Raw genomic sequence first — 21,845 nt, 5'->3', positions numbered from 1 at the left:
AATAGATCTAGAAACGATATGGGGTAGAGATATGTCAGTGTCAAATGTGACATTTCTTCAAACAAATACGTCACATTTGACACTGACACACCTAATCCATATCGTTTCTAGATCTATTAATTGACGTATCTTAAAGTTTGAATCCGGCACTATCTTGGCACTAGTAGCGATACCCCGCTGTATGGCGATGAAGACCTGTTGGACAAGACATGACTCAGAACGGGAGTCATTCACTTTCTCCCTGAGACGCTTGCCTAGCGGCCCTATTCTAACTTTAAGATACGTTAATCAATAGAGCTAGCAACGATATGTCAGTGTTAGGGAATGCAATCCCGCATGAGGAACTCAATCCCGGTATTCCGCGGGATTGCCATTTTAAGTCCCGCGGGATCCCGGTATTTGCGGGATCCCGCAAGTTAGTATACAATTTTACGAATTAGTACTAAATATGAAGGTTGAAAACAAAAAGTAAACTAAAATTAGAAATAGTACATTTTGTATTAAAAGAATACGGTATAATGACAGTAATCAAGAATTTAAGAACGTGTGTAAAGGCTTAATTAACGCGATTTCGTAAGTCCTGTACCACTCGTGGCACACACAATGTTTTTCATCACACCTGTGAGGAAAAACCGGGCAAGTGCGAGTCGGACTCGCGCACGAAGGGTACCGTACCATAATGCAAACAAAAAAAACAAATAAAAGCAAAAAAAACGGTCACCTATCCAAGTACTGACCACTCCCGACGTTGCTTAACTTTGGTCAAAAATCACGTTTGTTGTATGGGAGCCCCATTTAAATCTTTATTTTATCCTGTTTTTAGTATTTGTTGTTATAGCGGCAACAGAAATACATCATCTGTGAAAATTTCAACTGTCTAGCTATCACGGTTCGCGAGATACAGCCTGGTGACAGACGGACGGACGGACGGACGGACGGACAGCGAAGTCTTAGTAATAGGGTCCCGTTTTACCCTTTGGGTACGGAACCCTAAAAAAGAGGGAAAACAAAAAATCTGCCTAATTTCGGACGTACCTACATAACAAAATTCCCTGGGTACAAATTTAAGATTTACGGACCGCGTCGCCTACGTAAAATAACACCTTTTACGAGCAAGTGTGATGAAATAAATAGACAAATTCGGGCAAAATGCTCTTCCGTGTCATTACCCCTTTCCTCCATAGATGCATTTAGGCTCCGTGAAGAATTTTCGCCAGTAGGCACGTGCCCGAGCCTGTGTTCCTTGTAGTAACACGTAAGAACCACGTCGCTCTTCGATCCCGCAAATCCCGCGGGATCCCGCTTAATTTACGAGCGGGATTAATCCCGCAAATTGCATGCGGGATCCCGGTATTTCGGGATCCTGGTATCCCGGTATTGCATTCCCTACTCAGTGTCAAATGTGACATTTCTTCAAACAAATACGTCACATTTGACACTGACACACCTAATCCATATCGTTTCTAGATCTATTAATTGATGTATCTTAAAGTTTGAATCCGGCACTATCTTGGCACTAGTAGCGATACCCCGCTGTATGGCGATGAAGACCTGTTGGACAAGACATGACTCAGAACGGGAGTCATTCACTTTCTCCCTGAGACGCTTGCCTAGCGGCCCTATTCTAACTTTAAGATACGTTAATCAATAGAGCTAGCAACGATATGTCAGTGTCAAATGTGACATTTCTTCAAACAAATACGTCACATTTGACACTGACACACCTAATCCATATATTTTCTAGATCTATTAATTGACGTATCTTAAAGTTCGAATTCGGCAGTAGCTCTCGGAAGAGCTCACGTGCCTCCCGAGGGCCCGGCTGTCTCGACGGCGACGGGCACGAAGTCGTAGGTAGGTTAAGCGCTTTAGTTTACTGACTGTATTTTATGTATAATTATTGTTTTACATGAGGCAACCTAACAATAAAAACCAGTTTTCAATAAGTTGCTTCGTTTGAGCTGTCATCTAAATATTTTTAATATATAGTACAACCAGTTTGGCCTCGTTGCTAGTGAAAACGATTTATTTCTGGGTTGCCCCGTATGGGAAAGGTCTTGTATTACATGCCATTCCCTAGAGAAAAAGAGGCCATTACCTCCTGTGTCCAAAACATCTGTTCCATATGAATAAATTAAACCCTATTTTCGCGGAAATGAGATTTTAACATAGGGAGACATGTTTTTGGCGAATTAGAATAAAAAAGAAGGAAATAGTAACAAAGATAATTTCGCCTCCCGGAAAATGAAATATATTTCCATTATTTTAAGGTTTCTTCTTCAACATAACTATGTTGAAGAAGAAACCTATGCTGATGCTATAGGTAAGCCAATCAAGCCTATACTTATTAGCTACTTATCTTCGAACAAAAACAATTTGATAAATGAAACAAATAATTAATGAGCTTCTGCCGGTCTTTTACGGGTTTAATGAGCTTTTAAGTATAACATAATAGCCTGTAGAGGCTGTAATCTTTTTATTAGTGCCCCTGAGGTAATAGATGGAAGTAAGTAAGGCTCCAGCCAGTTGGATACTTATCTAATTAAAGTTCGATGCGAAAATCTCATAAAGCGAACTGCCTACCAAAGAAGTGTATAATAAATACGAAAATTTTCCCATAACATCGATCCTGTAATACGCATCTACATTATTTATTTTAGCGCAACTAGTGAAAGGAATAAAATTATTGATAGGTATCTATGTGGGTGAACGGTACGCAAAGTATATTAATCGGTTCACTTATTCACGTGTTAAATATTAGAGAGATTACTTAAACAATTGAATCGAAATTTTATTATTACATCTCTCTGATAAAGGTAGGTATCCTAAAATACATTTAATGGAATTCTATGGAATATATATTAGAATATTTTCCTCCAATTAATTGGTTGAAATTGGAATATATTGGCGCCTCGATTTGAGGAGCACAATGTATTTCACCTGATTTCACTTGATTTGGCATGATTTCAGAGATAGTGCCATTTTTAGATCTCCGCACAAAACTGTTCGCGGAGCTCTTATGGGATCACTTTGGTCTTGCAAAGGAGGTTTAGGTTATTTTATGGCGTAATATATAAAACGTTGTTTTTGAGCGAAGTTTGCTACAGTACGGTACAGTCTAAAACCGTAGACATACTTCTAGATAGATATTAAGGACATTAAGGTGAGAAGGAACTTTTAAATAACCTTAAAAAGATGTTAACCAGGTTATTAAAAAAAAACATCAAAAATCTGAGTACATCTCAGATTTTTGATATTTTTTTTTTATACACAAGATACAAAATACAGTTTTTTATATTTGTTTATAACGAAGTTGGACAATTTCTGTAGCCTTAACTAAAACAAATACTTAAAATCCGATTTCAAGGTACGACGTACTAACAGAAGCTAATATTAATCATAATTATATTTTAAGGTACTTGGAATACTGTAACTTGAGTTGACAATTACCTGTATTTGTCGACAGAAAAATACCAAATACTTACCTAAGTAAATTTTAGCAAGGTTCGGTTCGGTATGTTTGTAAAATCTTTGTAATATTGAATATAATTTAATAAGTGAACTACCTAACTTAGTCGTAAATGTGCTTCCAAAGTTTGTAAGTTGGAGTACCTAAATAAGTGAGTTTTTAGATGACGAACAACATAACTTTATGTACAGTCACCACACGGGATTGTTATACCATTTAGGGTTCTTGATAAATTGGAAATTCTATAGCGTAAGTATTGAACATCGAATTTAGCTAGATCCCTAATTATCGCGGATATATTTATCGCGGACAGTGATGGTACACGACATCAGAAGTTACTTAGAGTACTTTCAGAGTTTCCAGCAAGGAAAACTAGCTTGATTGTATAGGCGCTGCGAAAAGTGGCCAAAGAGTTATGTAGGTACTTATTAGTGCATCATTCGTCATACATCGGAGATTTGTGGCAAAAGTGGCACTAGTGATGAGACCCATTTTTCAAGTGACTTCTCAGGTACGATAAAATAACAAATTAGAATCGTTTACATACATCGTTTTTTATCATACCTGTAGGTATGATCGCTATTTAAAAAACATTAATGTCAATAGTACGACATTGTTATTATTAATTAATTAATTAATTTATATTATTAATTCTGTGAATTTCAGTGATTATTACAAGACGTGTCGCGATTCTTGCGAATCTTAAAATTTAGAAGTTGAAATCAAAGCGAACAAGAATAACCCTGCAACATTACAGAATAGTGTTTGCCACGTCAGTCGAAGTCAAAATATTATTGTCTCACAAGTGAATTTTCTCATATGGAAGACGCAGGATAACTTCTAAACATTTAGAAAAAATATTGATTGTCTATCATGGATTTGTCATATGCCTATTATATGATTCCTTTGCTGTCACATGCTACCTAAATGCCACGAGCCTCCGATGTTTGATCATCGTACATTTCATAAGTCATAACCATGTCATAACCTTTCGTTTGATCATTCTACTTACTTAAGGGGATTTTATGCAACATCACTTTCTATCTGAATCCCTAATATTCTAATGTTTTTGTAGCTTATCATTATTAACAGCAACGGTTTTAAACAATAATTATAGTATATTTTCTTCAGATCAGAGGTCAATTTGTTTGTTTGTCAATTGGTTTGGCCAGAACAATTTTAGGACGAAAAACTAGTTTTCTGGCCATAACTTTTGTGTAAATTTGATTAAAATTAAAACCTCCTTAGGACTAGGTATTCAGAACTTGTCAACAATCGAGAACCCCGCCCCCCCTAAAACTACCCCCTTAATTCTCTTTTGTTTCATGAAACAAACGTGTAGTATGTGTGGCTCGTGGTATATTTACATTTTTCACATTTCGGCAGTGGTCCCTAAACCTATCAATAAAATTGGTCCAATATTTTTATGCATTTCCACAGTTTTGGTCAGATTAAAAAAATATATGAATATTCATTACAAGTCTTCTTTAGTATTGTAGTCCATTTTGCTAACAACTGACTTTTGCTTTGGGCGTGGTAGCTCTTAAACTGTAGTATATTGAAACACAGTGTATAAACTGAATGTATGTATATTTAGGTATTCTGTTTTCATCTGATACCCCACACGTGTACGGCCTACGTCACAGCCTCGCGGCAGTTTTGGGGTTCCAATTGTATGCCGAACATCATATAACACTAAAAGTTGGTAGCGGTTACCGTCTCTAAACTTTCCACAAGGAAGAAGACTTAAGTAAACTCACGTCTTAGCACACGAGCTCATGAGGCCGATTTGGTTTAACAATTTGATATGGTTTATTAACACGTTCTTGAGTTAATCTTCTTGAACATCTTAAAAAATATTCAGGCATCTAATTTTATAATACTCAGGCAGAAGATGCGAAGTCATTGTTTTAACTGCCTGTTGTTTAACCTCTTCTTTTCTGTATTCTTTGTAATGTTTTCCGTAATAAGGTGTGCAATAGAGAGTATTTGTATTGTATTGTATTATATCTCTCGCGTTGAATTTGGTCCCTATGAAAGTTATATTTTATGTGGAGTAGCTGTCACATTAAATTTTTGCAGACTTTTGGCAGTTAAGCACATTAATTTATTTGGAAATGTTACATGGCAGTAATGAAAGTACGGTGAAACATATTTCGTCTATTATTTATTAAATTGAGCCCAACTTTGGAGACTTGGTAGAATTAATTAATATCATTAAAGAGTCTAAATTAATTGTACAAAATGTGAGAATTTACAGCGTTCTTGGAAGGATTGTCATAGGTTTCATCATTCGACGGTTATAGCGCTTGTTACTACGTAAGTTGCTTAGGTCGTTTCATCATTATCATCATCATCTTACCCATAAGACGTACACTGCTGAACATAGGCCTCCCCCTTGGATCTCCATGCGTGCCGGTTGGAAGCGACCTGCATCCAGGTCTTAGGTCGTTTGCTTCTTTTTAAATATCGGATTATATAAAAAAACATTAATAATATGTATGTACTATACTGAAAGCCGTAATAATAACATATGTATAGTTAGTTGTGTCCGCAAATAGTCTCATAGCGAACAATCTCGACCAACACCTAGAAAGATTCTCGGTAGATGGCTGGATCAAAAGTTAGATGCAGATGGCGGTAGTCTACGGCACGGCGCGCATAGTACGTCGGTTCCTCTCTCTCCGGTCCTGACCACCGTATTGTTTTTCTACGTGTTTTTATATTTTGCTTTTATATTCATATTATAAGCGGTGCTGCAGCGGAAGCGGTGGTGGCCGAGTGGATATGACGCCCGACTTTCAATCCGGTGGTCGCGGGTTCAAATCCTGGCTCGTACCAATGAGTTTTTCGGAACTTATGTACGAAATATAATTAGACATCAACCACTAGCTTTTCGGTGAAGGAAATTCAAAAGGTGTATGTGAAGTCCGCAATCCGCATTAGGCTAGCGTGGGGACTATAGCCCAAACCATCTCGTGCTTGAGAGGAGGCCTGTGCCCAGCAGTGGGACGTAGGTATATCCTCTAGCTGCCCATACGTCAAACCTTGCCAAGCAAAATGAAACATTGATTTAGTCAACACAAAGTTTAAATTAGAATGGAACATGAGACTTTTTTATAGGTCTCTGGGCGGCTAGAGGTTAAAGGCTAAATTATAATTATTATTATTCATATTATAAATGACCTAACTTAAGAGCTACTACAAATAAAGCAATATGTATTGTTACAGTGTAACAAACATCTTCCTGGTGAACCTGTCTGTGGCCGACCTGCTGGTGACGTTGTTCTGCATGCCTGTCCAGATCGCCAAGTCCGTTACGCTGCTCTGGTACTTCGGAGAGGTCATGTGCAAGACTGTCAACTTTCTACAAGGTGAGGATATTTAAATTTAAACAAAAATAGAAAATAGTTATATGTTTTAGAAGGGGCAAAGTTGTTGTTTAGCCGCTCGTGCTAATATTAAACCGTGAAAAATGGAATCTTGAGCGTTGCGAGGGTTTCAAAGCACGAGCCCCGAAAATTTGCCCCCGAATGAAACACAAAATTTTTCACCACACCAACCCGAAGCAAATATTAAACAAAATCAAATTCAAATGAATGTTATTAAATATTTATCATCCAAAATCATCATTTAAAAGTCAATTCTACCAGCAAACATAACAAAATAACTAAAATTTTGCATTTGATTACTTTGTCTCACATGTGAATTACTGATAGCAAAGTGCAACTTTGTTATCCGTTTTTGAAGTGCAAAGTAAGTCTTTCCGAGCTGGTGTGGTGAAAACTCTTTTAATGTATATCTTCCTACTCATATCATATACGGCGAAGTTATGTAATTCTGAGAATAAAATAATAACGTTTAGAAACTTTGTATGTCAACAAAAGCGTGAACGAAGAAATTAATTAGTTTTTACCTCACCATACATGGAGCAGAGCTGCATAACTTGAACAAATAATTTTATCTTCGATAAGATACATTCACGCGTATTCAGGAAACGAGATAATCACAAGATCTAGAAACGATATAGAGATCAACTAGATTTACATTAGATATCGACTAGATGTGACTTGGATATCTAAGTCATAACTTGTCGAAATCGTTCAAGAGGACCTCCAGAATCGCGGAAACGTCAGATTTGACATAGCTATCTTGTCGAAATCGTTCAAGAGGACCTGCAGAATCGCGGAAACGTCAAATTTGACATATCTATCTTACAATAGTTATTTGTTTTACAAGGGGGCAAAGTTGTTGTTTAACCGCTCGTGCTAATATTGATACCCGAACAAGCGAAAGATTCCAAAATTGAACCACGAGCGTAGGGAGTGGTTCGAAAAATGTAATCTTAAGCGTTGCGAGGGTTTCAAAGCACGAGGGTTAAATAAAATTTGCCCCCGAGTGAAACACAAAATTTTTCACCACACCAACCCGAAGCAAATATTAAATGTAAAATATCAAACAAAATCAAACCCAATCAAATCCAAATGAATGTTATTAAATATTTATCATCCAAAATCGTCATTTAAAAGTCAATTCTACCAGCAAACATAAGAAAACAACTCAAAATTTGCATTTGATTACTTTGCCTCACATGTATAAAATGCAACTTTGCTATTCGTTTTTGAAGTGCAAAGTAATTCTTTCCGAGCTGGTGTGGTGAAAATATCTTTAAATTATCCATATCGTAACTTGCTGAGGTCTAGTAGAGATCTAATACATTTTCAGAATCGAGCCGATTATCAGTATCACACACTATACCTAGATAGTTCATTTTTTTTAGCTTTGGAAAGAAGTTAAGCGATCTTGACAAGTCTTTTAATTGAAAAACGCTTTTTAAACATCAGTAACTATTACTTATGAAAGCAGAAGAATATAAATGATCGTATTAGATTCATAATTGCTACATATTTGCCGTAACTTATTTTTAAAACGTGTTTTTTAATTAAAAGACACATTAAGATTGTTTACCTTTTCTCTAATGTTAAAAAAACGAATTCTAGGAAAACTCTACTTTGACGAGGGCAGAGGCACACCCTGTTACAGTTCTTAGATTCATGGGGCTCATAAGCTCGCCTACTAATTAACATAAATAAGCATTTCAATTTAAGATGTTAATATGCCTAACTAATAGAAACAAACTTTACATTCGCGATATTACAAGTATTTTGTAATTGGTATTTATTTGAAAGCACCTTAAAAGTAATTAATATCAATTTGCAACAGAAACAAACTTTACATTCGCGATGTATTTTGTAGTTGGTATTATTTGAAAGCAATTTAGAACTAATTGATATCAATTTGTAAGCTGTTTAATTGATTTTTAGAGTTTGAGTCTGAAGCTCAAACGTCGTACCGACAGCGAACGAGACAAGCCTTGTCAAAACGCAAATTGGCAAATAACAAACACGAACGTGTGGATATATATTTACCTAGTTTTTAATCTTAATTTTTACTAACCAATATGGGCCATTGTTGTCTTTAAATAAATAAAATTGAAAAATTTAATTGATATTTGTCTGTTTTGTTTTGTGTTTGCTAAGTAGTGCATCGGCATTGGTGTCGGTTTTGTGCATAAATCAGAGAAGTGTTCTACAAACTGGCACGTTCGCCAAGCCTGGAGCACGCATGTGTTTGCGTTGGGTAGTGTTTGGCATGTGTTTGTCTGTATCCGCAGCAAACACTCAGGCGTATTCGGGAAACGAGATAATTGCAAGATTAGAGACGAACTAGAGATTTTTGGGATCTACATTAGATATCGACTAGATGTGACTTGGATATCTAAGTCATAACTTGTGGAAATCGTTCAAGAGGACGTCCAGAATCGCGGAAACGTCAAATTTGACATATATATTACCTTACAAATATCTTTAAATTATCCATATCGTAACTTCTTGATGTCTAATAGATATCTAATTCATTTTCCGAATCGAGCCGACTAAGCATATGGAGCCTGCATTACAGGTACAGGTGGTTAGGACTTACTGTTTTTGGTTTTTTTGTTTTTGGTTTATATAAATGATTTGCCATGTGTAGTAGAAAATCTTTGTGAAATTGTTCTTTTTGCTGATGACACATCATTACTTTTTAAGGTTGATCGTAAATCTACCGATTACAGTGTAATTAACAGCACACTCGTTAATGTACTAAACTGGTTTACTATGAACAATTTGCTTCTTAATGCTAAGAAAACTAAATGCATTCGATTTTCTTTGCCGAATGTTAAACCAGTCGATACTAAGATACTTTTGAATAATGAATGCTTAGAGATGGTAGATAAAGCACTGTTTCTTGGTTTAACATTGGACAAAAATCTACAATGGAGTCCTCATATAAGAACACTAGCAAACAAATTAAGTTCGGCCGCTTACGCTGTGAGGAGAATTAGACAATTGACTAATGTTGAGACAGCTCGCCTTGTTTATTATAGTTATTTTCATAGTGTAATGTCATATGGTATTCTGGTTTGGGGCAAAGCAGCTGACATACAGACTATATTTGTCTTACAAAAGAGAGCCATTCGTTCTATATATAATTTAAGGGTGCGTGAATCATTAAGAGAACTTTTTAAAGAAATTAATATTTTAACTGTAGCTTCCCAATACATATATGATAGTATTATTTATGTTGTTAAGAATCTAGACTCCTTCACTAAGAATTCTGATGTCCATAACTATAATACTAGAAATAAAAATAAGCTTGCTATCAGAAAGTTTCGTGTTCGTAAAGTACAGAAGTCATTCGTTGGGCAATGCATTCATTTTTATAACAAGTTACCTGAGGATGCTTTAAGATTACCCTTTCCAGCTCTTAAGAATTACTTAAAAAAGTCATTGATGTTGAAGGCTTATTACAGAGTCGAGGACTACTTGACAGACAAACATGCATGGTCCAAACCAGAAACTGTAATAACGACAAGTAGCAATTAAAAACATTGTATTATGTGTAGAGTTAAAGGTGACTCAGCTCAGGTAAGAAAGCACATCAAATTGTATGAAAGCATCTCATAACAATCAGTTAGATTCATATAATATGTATTCTCATTTCTTTTATTGATTTTATTTTCTTTTCCTTTTGTAAGATTTGATTTGTTTTCTGAAAGAGCTACGTATTTGTGATTTCATGTGCATATATGTTTATTTTTTATATCAAATTCTATAAAGTTATGTACTCACTGAGTATAATTGCATGAATTCTATAGTAACTTAAATTGTATTAATTACTCGTAATGCATGTTAATTATAAGATGTAATAATGTTTTGAAAAGATGTTGGGATACCCTCCTCCAATTGAGGGGGGATTTAAATCTTCTCGGGGCAGAGGTGTACGGTTGGAGCCGGTAAATTTATTTGACGTTCATAAGCGCATTGTAATATGCCTACTTGAATAAACTATTTTTTATCTTTATCTTTATCATACTTGTAAGGTAATTTCAGAATGTAAAAAAAAACATTTATTCAGGCGAAATAAACCCTATTTGTTCAATTTCTTCTTCTGCCAAACTGAAGGAAAATTTAAGCCTATAAATTATTTGTAATGGTAGGACCAAAAAGCAATATTTTTAGTAATGTTCGAGACTCAACCTTCAAAATGTCGTTTAATATTATTTAAGTTGTATTTTGCCCAGCCGTCTTTTGATCTAACTAAGTATAGCTTTAATGAAAAATCTTATATATTTTTTGCATAACCGGATGTTTTAGGTTGAACAATTTAGAAACGTGTAAATATTTATTACTTTTCAGGTATCTACAAATGAGCTCTTTTAATACATTTATAGGAATACTTAAATATATATATATATATATATATATATATATATATATATTCTCAGTTCAGTATCAGTATATATATTATGCACACACACAGATACATTTCGCGCTTACACGCGACTAGGTAGATACTTCGGGCTTAGGTACAATAAGCAATGTCACAATTTACTTATTAAGCAAACCATGCGCTTATAAAGTAGGTATCCAATATATGGGAGACCGAGCTATGCTCGGAAAACGCATAAAAACACAAAGATGCGCGATTTCCCAGAAATTTTTCGCCCCCGATAACCCCCATATAGCAAATTTCATCGAAATCGTTAGAGCCGTTTCCGAGATCCCCGAAATATATTTACATATAAATAAATAAATATACAAGAATTGCTCGGTATTAAAGGTATTAGATGTATACGAGTATATAGATTTATTTATCACACATTTATGATTGTCGTAAAAATTACATGTCAATTTACACTGACACTGATTTGTAAACTGACATGCACAATCTGACAATAAATGATTACTTACTTACTTAAAAGAACTGTTGAAAATAATAAATGTAATCAAGATAATTTAGATATGGTAATTTTTATTTAAAAGGGCTGTATGTTAAAATAAGTTTTTGGCAAAAAAAAATTTTTGGTACAAGCTTTTATCGCTGACTGTACTTTTCTTTTCACAGACAACGAATACTCATCGAGACAATTTGGAAAAACCCAAACACAATTAGGTTGCGTTGATCAGCTCGATGGTACCATAATATTGCATTGTCACCAGACTTACATATGTAAGAAAATTTCCAGCTTCATCGGAAATCGGATTTGGGTCAAATTTAACATGTACACTACATCACACACACATACATCATCACACAGCTACATCGTTTATACTTAGAAATAAAGTAACTACTTTACCAGATGGAAAATGGGTACCTACCAAATCCAATTTTAAAAACGTTAATAAAAATAACGCTTTCGTTCATGACGGTACACGTTGTAACGTAACTTAAAAACATTATCTTCTGTACATTTTCAAAGAGGCAAATCATAATATATTTGACACGACACCCTTGTAAACAACTAATCATTTTCAAATCTATTTATATAGCTGTAGACGAATAAATTTGCGTCTCAATGTCATGGCAAAGATTAAGTTTAACAAGGTCTAGAACAATAGATTTATTGAGTCATTTGGAACGCCTTTAAAGTAATTTTAATAACAAAACTTCCGTGAGACACAGACCTATTAAATATATTAAGAACTAGACAACTAGAGGTAGAGCGTTTTTCGACTTAAAATACGTGAGTGACCCGTTCTTAAATACATTTAATAAACGCCTTTAGTCTCGACTGGGAATTATACCGGGTGTGGCCTGTAATATGAGCAAAAAAATTAACTGCAGGCTGTACTCCTCATACTGATCAACATTTGTTCAGCGACTTTTAAAAATAACTTGTGGTTTGATTTTTAATACACTTTAATGTTTATTCTAAGACGCAATGTATTGCGAATTTTGTCATGTTTAAGGCGTGACAAGCAACGTCAATCTCAATGATATGGCGTGGCGATGGCGTCCATTGAAGATAATATTTATTTTGTATGAAAAATAGAGAGTCTAAATGCTTAATAATTTTTAAAAGTTGTTGAACAAAAGTGTCACCGTTTGAGGAGTACAATCCATGTTTTAATTATTTGCTCGTGTTACAGGCCACACCCGGTATAGGTATAATTGTTGTGTAGGCAAGAAACCGAACTCTTCAATTCAAATTTATATAGAAAGGCGTGTTCAGTGTTCGAATACATGATACAAACGTGGTTTTAACTTTAATCCGTCTTTTCCGCAACAGTTTAGGAGGGGGTTATAATGACGGATAATTGCCATTATAACTCTCTTCATGCTATAGTGAGTGATATAGGATAGTGAAAGTAACAAAAAACAACTTAAAACGATTGCTAACCACATATTGTTTCATAAACAATCCGTGGTTATCCGCCGCCGCCGCCGTTTTGTCGTCTAAATAGTATTTAGTTTTAAGTTTATAAAATACATATGTATGTTAGTCTGTAAGGTATTTGTAATATGGGCCTTGTTGCCTGAATTAAATATCTAAATAAATGAATAAATAAATAAAAATAAATAAACTTCTACCTACATTACTTATTAGCTTATATATTATATTGATAATATAATATTATTTTAACCCTAACTTGTTATCATAACAAAACAAGAATGGGAAAATTGATTGTTGAGCAGGTGTTTGTCCCAGCGATATTTGTTGGAGATAAATGGGACTAGAAACTAGGACACGAAAAACTGTTATATCGTCCGAGTTGTAAGTGGTGTACGTATACTATAAACGTAAGAGTTAAAGTAAGTAGACGGACTTGTCTGACAGGCGGTCTTCCCAACATTGATCTTTTAGATATAATAGGTAATTGGTGAAGTGGAGCGGTTGTTATTCTGTGAGGAGTAAAGCGTTGATTTGCACACAAATAGATTTTAGTTGTTGAATTAAAGTTTGAAACTTCTAAAGAACAATTAGTTAAAGTTATCATTTCATTGTGTGGGCGCGTCATTATTACTACTCTTTGGTAAGGGTTCTAATTTTAGCAGTCTATGTGCCTTTATATGCCACAAAAGAAGCATACATATTACACAAAAGAATGCAGTTGGGCGAATTTAGCAATTCAAGTGCTTAGTTTAAGACACGTCTCTCTCTGCATCCGTACCTAACTAGTGTGGTTGCGCTATCAGTCAGAGGATTCTGTTAATTTAGATTGTCTCGGATTGGGCATCTAATACTATTGGAACGAGATATCTGCAGGAAACACTGGACTGCCATTACGGAACTAGAGTTAGGTTACGGATTCTGTCTTAGTTGGTATTGAATTTACTTGTTCTATTCACTGTCTGATCCAACGAACTAGAATAACTATAGAAGTCTGAGTAGAGCTCAAAAATTACCCCACTTGTATAATATGAATTTTCTCAAATGATTTTTACGCCTAATCGTTAAACAAAAGCATTGTTTATTTTGTGTGAGCGGTGGGGTCCCGTGTAGAACGCGTGCCAAAGCAACAATGTCGTTTAAAAAGCAGCGGTATCGTGGTGGCTTTAAGGTTCAAATCTATGTACTACATGTTTTGGCAATGTAGAACGATCGATCACCTCAATGTAAGCGAGTGCTCACTATATTATTACATAGATTTCAACATTGTTGCTTTGGCACGTATTCTACATGGGAGCTCAAATTCATACTACACTTGTATTGTGCCGCGAGCAACTTAACCATACTACGCGCGACTTGTACTATTTATACTGCGCGCAGCTTGACAACGTCAAACCAAGTAAAAGGATTTTTTTACTTTTTCAATTAGTTTTAAAGTCCAAAAAAACGATCGTGCCTTGAGATCACAATTCGCAATCATTGATTTGCATTTTGTCGGTGCTTTTCAACACCTTTTCAGGTTACAAATGAATGTCATTAGTATTCCGCGCTGGCGCTTCGATAAAAGTTATCAAGGCATTACGTTCCGGCCAATGTCTGATGAGCTAGTCGGTTATTCTCAAGTCTATACAGACACACTACTTAAAATTTAGTTAGCAAAATCTTTAACATGTTTAGCATCTAATTATAATAAAGTTTTGAAAACTATATAGGTACCTAACACCTTTGTTGTCTAGTTGTCAAGCGGACCCCATGAGGCTCCCATGAGCTATGGCAAAAAATACTTTTTACTTCTTTCTACTAACTATAATATTGGTACAATATAGTTGAAAATAAATAAATAATAAATACCTTCTTGTCCGAAATACCACAGTCTGGTTCGTAATGCATACCACCGACGATCTGATAAAAACTTATTAAACAGATGGACCAATATATTCCAGACATCAAGCCGTTCATTTCGACATTTCCCGCAACAATGCATTACACACTGCATTTATGCAGTCTGCATTGCTCAAACGTCAAATAGAATATCAATGTCTGCAAAGCAACGTTGCAGCAATGACGGTTGCTGCAGTCACGATCCGAATGTAATATTTGGTAAGACTAGAAAAAAACATGTTGCTTCTTTACTACAAATGGTACAGAGGCCAAATTATAGTAGGGATAAGACGAATTATTAGAAGACCCGCAGTGGTTCTAAGAATAGGAACCCCACTAAACGAGTCGGCCTTGTGACAGAAATTTCCAATACTTTCGTGATTGCGCGCTGATATAGGCTCTACTGTTACCTATTACGCACAACATTTCACTACAATATTTGTAGGAAATAGAAAAGACGATAATGCGTAATAACGTAGGTACGCAAAATAAATTTTCTGAAATATTATTCTGTTTGCCACACATATGTACTCATACATACATTAATGCTACGCCCTCGCTATAGCTACCAAGCTGAAACAATTTATGACGCTGCCCTTAAGCTCGATAAGGCAGCCACTTTGAGTAGTTATGGAGGAAAAACTTTGCGAGTACCTACTGACTTACTACATCATTATCATACTGGCAAATAATACCAAAATATTTCAACAAGTTCAATCGTCTATCCCAAAATGCCCCTATCTTGTGTTAGGTATAATAATTTATTAAATATATATTGTGTTAACTAGGTAACACAAGATATATTTCTTTGTTTTTTTTTTGCAGGGGTAGCAGTAGCGTCATCAGTGTTCACAATCACAGCCATGTCCGTGGACCGGTACCTGGCCATCACGCAGTCGCTGCGCCAACCCTGGATGCCTTCGAGACGGGGAGCTTGCAGTCTTCTCGCCTGCTTGTGGCTGATATCTCTGGCCATATTCGCCCCGCTGCTGGCGGTGGCTGCCGTGGAAAGGGAGATGGTACCAATGCTTGCTAGGACGAAGAATGGATCGGTAAGTAGCAAATTAGAGGACTAACATGTTGGTATAAATATGTAGAAGGACCTGGCCGCGTAGCCAAGATGCAGATCGCTTACGCTCTGTAGCGACCGAAACGCAACTATCACTGTCGCACTAATATGGAAGAGTGATAAAGAGACATATTAATGCTTTTCGTTGTCGAAGCGATAGCGATTGTAACCTTGGCTAGGCCGGCAGCATTGAATTAAGATTCAATAGCTACATGGACCCTACGCTTAACTTGAGGTGCGTGCAGTAAGTATTCTCGCGTAATATCGTTAGCTATATTCATATATGAATTCCAGGTCTAAGAATGAGTCGATTAGTATTATAATATAGGATTAATACGTAGATTTAGAAGAATCAGCATTTAATCACCACGCAATTAGCTGCCCTATCCCCCTATGAGAGCTCCTTCAAGTTTATTTTGGTTAGGCTTAATTTAAAAACAAATCTTGTATATGTATGTAAAAGAACCAGCATTGAAAAAAAACCGAGCAATAGTTAGATGAATCCTAGAACCCTTCTCGCATGCTTGTAAAATAATGAAAGAGGACTATGAAGCCTGTTATGGGCATATAAACATCTGCGCAGACCTTGTAAGACCTCTAGACGAAGTACAGTACGATATTACTTTTCGGTACCAAAATAGGCTCGGATAGTTTCATAACATAAACTCATTACTCATCTTCTTCAATTTGCCTTTTCAATCTTGAGGACATTTGATTGTTTTCTTTCAAAGAATGATTGGCTGTAAATATCAAATAATACTTCGTAAAGCAAATAATACCAAAATATTACTGTAATCATTTGGCATAAAAACACGAAAAATATAAGACAATCTTCTTTGAAAAGAGCGCCATAAGAACGTACGTAACGTAAATTGCCTGATAAAAATCTCGTGTTTACTTTTGTGGTTTTTTTTTATCCTGAAAAACATGGTACAATCTGTTACAAAGTACGTGATTGTTGATTCAATAGTTCATTTAAGTCATCGAGGAGTGGCTTTGTTCGACAATTGTGGTTAAAGCTGCGCTGCGTGCAGCCATTACGTGGCTAATGGCGGCAACCTGAGTGAAATAGGTCAATTAGTTTCTAATTTCATTGAAAAGTCATCAAGGAGGAGGTTATCAACTCGACCGTATTTTTTTGGCTTGGTACCGACTTCAAACGTTTCAGTTGCTAGCGCATGTAAAACGGGATTTTATTTTATCCTTTGTGAAGTCGGAGCGCTGGTGGCCTAGCGGTAAGAGCGTGCGACTTGCAATCCGAAGGTCGCGGGTTCAAATCCTGGCTCGCACCAATGAGTTTTTCGGAACTTATGTACGAAATATCATTTGATATTTACCACTAGCTTTTCGGTGAAGGAAAACATCGTGAGGAAACCTGCATACATCTGCGAAGAAATTCAAAGGTGTATGTGAAGTCCCCAATCCGCATTGGGCTAGCGTGGGGACTATAGCCCAAGCCCTCTCGCGCTCGAGAGGAGGCCTGTGCCCAGCAGTGGGACGTATATAGGCTGAGATGATGAAGTCGGTTTTCCTTTTTTTAAGATTTGTCAGAATCAGAATCAAGCATTTTATTCGTGATAAACTTAAAACTTAATTTTATCTCTTTCCCGTTTTGTCGGAACCCCAAGCAAGAAGTGATTATTGTACATAAATGTTGGAGCTTTCGCCGGGTTGTGGATAATTCATTGCGTCGCTATTAATACCGACATAGCCAATTGGCCAGTTTAAAATGTAGACTATTAATTTAACGCTCCAGGAAAATCGAGAATAAATTCCTAAAATTCTAGAGTATATGGAATTCTCCTATAATAAGAAGCTGTCAAGCGCCGAGCCTATTATTTCTTGGAATGTACTTACCGTTACTAGTTACCTGGAAAAAAAAAAGATTTTTCATTTTCATTCCAAATCAGAAATTAAATTAACAATCACATTTTATCGTTTTCGTTATAATTTATATTTTCCTTATTGATAAGTACAAAGCAAGGCCCATCTTTAACAAAAATGCGTCTCATAAATACTTATTAAAAAGTCCAGAAAAACATCGCGTAAATACTCATGTATATTTGAGCGAATCAATATTCTCGCCCGTTTGCATACAAATGAGTTTACTTTCATTGTCGCCACAGCCTATACCACCGATTACCTTCCATAGATGCCTCATCATTAAGCATTAGCCTCTCTGATAGCAAAAGTGAATGTAAGTCATATCGGCCGACATCGCGTGTTAAGTACAAAACACGCTGTTTCAAATGTATAACCTATTTATTATAGAAAAATACTTGTCCTCATTATAACTGACGAGGAGTACTAATTACTAGTGTTTCTTGGTTTTAATCACTTTGCTTTATTTAATACATTTCTAATAGTGTGGGACCTGTTAGTAAGGAAGGAGGAAAAACTCGTGAGGAATCCTGCATACTTCTGAAATTCGAAGATGTTGGTGATGTTCTCAACTCGCTTTGGCCAGCGTAGGATACATTTGTAGGTCTACCACTTACCTCAGGTGATTAGCAAAGAATTTACGCGGTGATTTTTAGTAGTAAATTTTACATCCATGTTCGCTAGTACCATGGACAAAACTGCAAATTGACATTGATCATCATCAAAATAAAAATTTAAATAAAAATAACGATGGGCCTTCTTTATCGAAGTTTTCCCTTACCTTAGTTTTTGTTTTCACATTCTTACTTAACCAGCTTCTCACAGACAAGCCTACAACCAGTCCGTAGCTGAACATACTAACTTCTTGACAGCCGTCGCAGTTAAACGGTAGACTTATGGAGGTAGGTACTGTATACGTATATTCGATATAAATTATAAAATACAATGTGTATGTGATCTGGGGCCTACACTTCCCGGCAAGAGACAATTACCGAACGTTAATAATGAAGAGGTTTTTAGGTTGACATAGGATACGCGATGAGTACACAATTTCCCGGATGTTTACGGGAATCCGGAAAATTAAAATGATCAAAAGTTTCGGCAGCTCGCTTTATACTCCAGTTCATTGTGTTGACGGCAGCTTGGTACATGCATAGGCTAGATCACATTTTATGATTTTATAAGGCAACGTTATTTATTCATTTATTTTTAGGGTTCCGTACCCAAAGGATAAAACGGGACCCTATTACTAAGACTATGCTGTCCGTCCGTCCGTCCGTCTGTTTCACTTAAATCTTAATTTTATTCTGTTTTTAGTATTTGTTGTTATAGCGGCAACAGAAATACATCATCTGTGAAAATTTCTACTGTCTAGCTATCACGGTTCGTGAGATACAGCCTGGTGGTGGTCGTTACGGACGGACGGACTGGAGTCCGACTCGCACTTGTCCGGTTTTTATATTTTAGTGAGAAACAGTGATTCCTAACCTTTCACTTATGTACCTACTATTAATCGTATTTACTCAGTGCCGAAACAGAACTCTACAAAAACAAAACATTTCTACACATATTCAGCCAATAGATAGACATCAAAGACAATGAATACAATAAAAGCAAATTCAAATATCGTTGCGAGCATATGGGTCCATGTGATAATGTAAGTAAATCGGACCGCCGTAATATTAAAATGTATTTATTATGCGTATTTTTTACTAAATCGATCAAGTTTTGCTTAAAGTTGGAAAGGACCCTTTTCTTTTCGGCTCAGTACACTCTAAATATGCTTTTACATTTGACCGGTGAATTGCCTAGAATATCTGAAGATGGATTTCTTAAATATTTTATCTTGATTACCTACATATATTGAGCAATGTAATTATTAAGAATACTAGTATTTAAAATAAAAATTTACAATTAGGTACCGAAAGCAGACAAGTAGTGTAATAAAAAATATTTTCTAATATATTTTGATATAACTTAGACATTCGTATTGATTTAAAAACAAATATATATTGGCGTTTGAATCTAACTCAAATGATTGATGAAGCCGAAGAAGGTCAATAAAAGTAATATTAAAATAAGTTTTTACTCAAACCATAAATTACATGACCGGTTTTTTTCTCGGTAAACAAAATATATAAAAAAAATATTATTATTAATTTTTAATTCTAAGTTAATTTATAGTATTTTTTTTATTAATCTATTGTTACAAATGTTATTATTGTATGATAAATTAATTTGAGTAAATGAAGGTAAAAAAAAATATACATAATTATGATATATGGATATGAGAAAAATTTCGAGAATCGTTTTAACCGATCTGGTTCATATTTTTTATTCCGCGCTTATTAATGCTACAAGAGAACAACTACTTTTTTACTGACTTAACTTAAAATAAAACGCGAATTTGTTTTTTAAATTGGTTATTTATAATTGTTGATTATGTTCTTTTCATTTTTTTCTATTATCTTCATCGCTTCTCCATAGAGCGTGTTAGCAATGTTCCGTAAAGCTTCGCGCGCGTCATGTACCGGCATCCCATCACTATATTTCATGACGGCACCATGCTCCTCGTTTAAAAGACTGCACAGGGCGTCCATACAACAAACGCTGCTCACCGCTTGGTTTAACTCATTCAAATTTACAGGCCGCTGTGACACAAACAACTGGTCGTAGATGGAGGGATACTCCCAAAGAGCCATAATGACTGGTGCGCCTACTAGTGAATACTTAGATTTTGGGTTAGTGAAGAAATCAGATATGTCTACATACAGTTGCCATAACAGGGCGAGATGTCCTCCGAGTTTATAAGCATCTCTTTCAAACTTGCCTTGGCGAGCTAGTTTTATAGTGGCCTCGCAACCTTTCCCGAGGATGCTGTCGGTCAACAGCATGGTGCGGAGTATCCACTCCTCCTTTCCTTGTCCAAGGTACTCGTTGCTGCCGAGCTTCTCCAGGTTGCACTCGTACTCCCAATCGTAACGTTTAACCTCGTGGTTTACTGATGAAATAAAACAATTGACGTGAGAACATGCCTTGACAATTACCATCCGCATATTTTTCTTAAACGGCTTAAGATTTCTAGAATAATGTTTGACTTGCAATATTGTCTTTATATGGCTCATCATCCCTACATAAATGCATAAGGAAGGTGGCCATCAGAGAAGAGTGGCGACGTATTGGGAAGCTTGCCACCACCTGAAGTGATGACCACGACCACTCTGTCAAGAGTGATACCGACGAAGAAGAAGAAGATCGTCTTCTATTGGTCGGATGGTCCAGCAATAAATCTCTTGAGTGATTATACTCCAAGAATCACAAAAATGTATAGAATCTTAGATATTCGATGAGCCATTGGAGTGTAGTCAAAGGAGCGCACTTGATATTAATAATGCAATGACAAACCCTCAGTTTCAAAGGACCGAGAGTGAGATAGGTTAAGAGGAATAATTTGTAAAAACAGTATACCTTTAGGCTTAGATGGTATGGGTTTGCCATCCACTCCGTGTTCGCCCAGAAGCTTTCCTTCGACCAGGTCCCTCAGGCAACTGCAGATCAGCTCTGATACATCGGTGTTGCACAAACCACCATGACGCATATATGACTTGCCCAGTATGTAGTCTCCTGAAAATAGCTACGAAATGGAATGCGCTACCCCCATCTGTATTCCTTAAGGAATATGACTTCCAATCGCGGATCAGTTTATCTTCTTCTTCATCGCGTTATCCCGGCATTTCGCCACGGCTCATGAGAGTCTGGGGTCCGCTTGACAACTAATCCCATGATTTGGCGTAGGCACTAGTTTTTACGAAAGCGACTGCCATCTGACC

At 36.1% G+C, this 21,845-nt stretch overlaps 1 protein-coding gene across 1 annotated transcript in view; it reads left to right on the top strand.

Annotated features, from left to right (window-relative positions):
- Positions 1-21,845, top strand: part of LOC134666139 (QRFP-like peptide receptor) — a 167,020-nt gene that overhangs the window by 98,074 nt on the left and 47,101 nt on the right. The window contains exons 2-3 of the mRNA XM_063523295.1: positions 6,701-6,843; positions 15,891-16,117. Coding sequence (XP_063379365.1) covers positions 6,701-6,843; positions 15,891-16,117 — 370 coding nt within the window. The remainder of the gene's footprint in view (positions 1-6,700; positions 6,844-15,890; positions 16,118-21,845) is intronic.

Source organism: Cydia fagiglandana, chromosome 7 (genome assembly GCF_963556715.1).
Source record: "Cydia fagiglandana chromosome 7, ilCydFagi1.1, whole genome shotgun sequence".
Classification (NCBI taxonomy): domain Eukaryota; kingdom Metazoa; phylum Arthropoda; class Insecta; order Lepidoptera; family Tortricidae; genus Cydia; species Cydia fagiglandana.
This window is presented reverse-complemented; position numbering and strand designations above follow the sequence as displayed.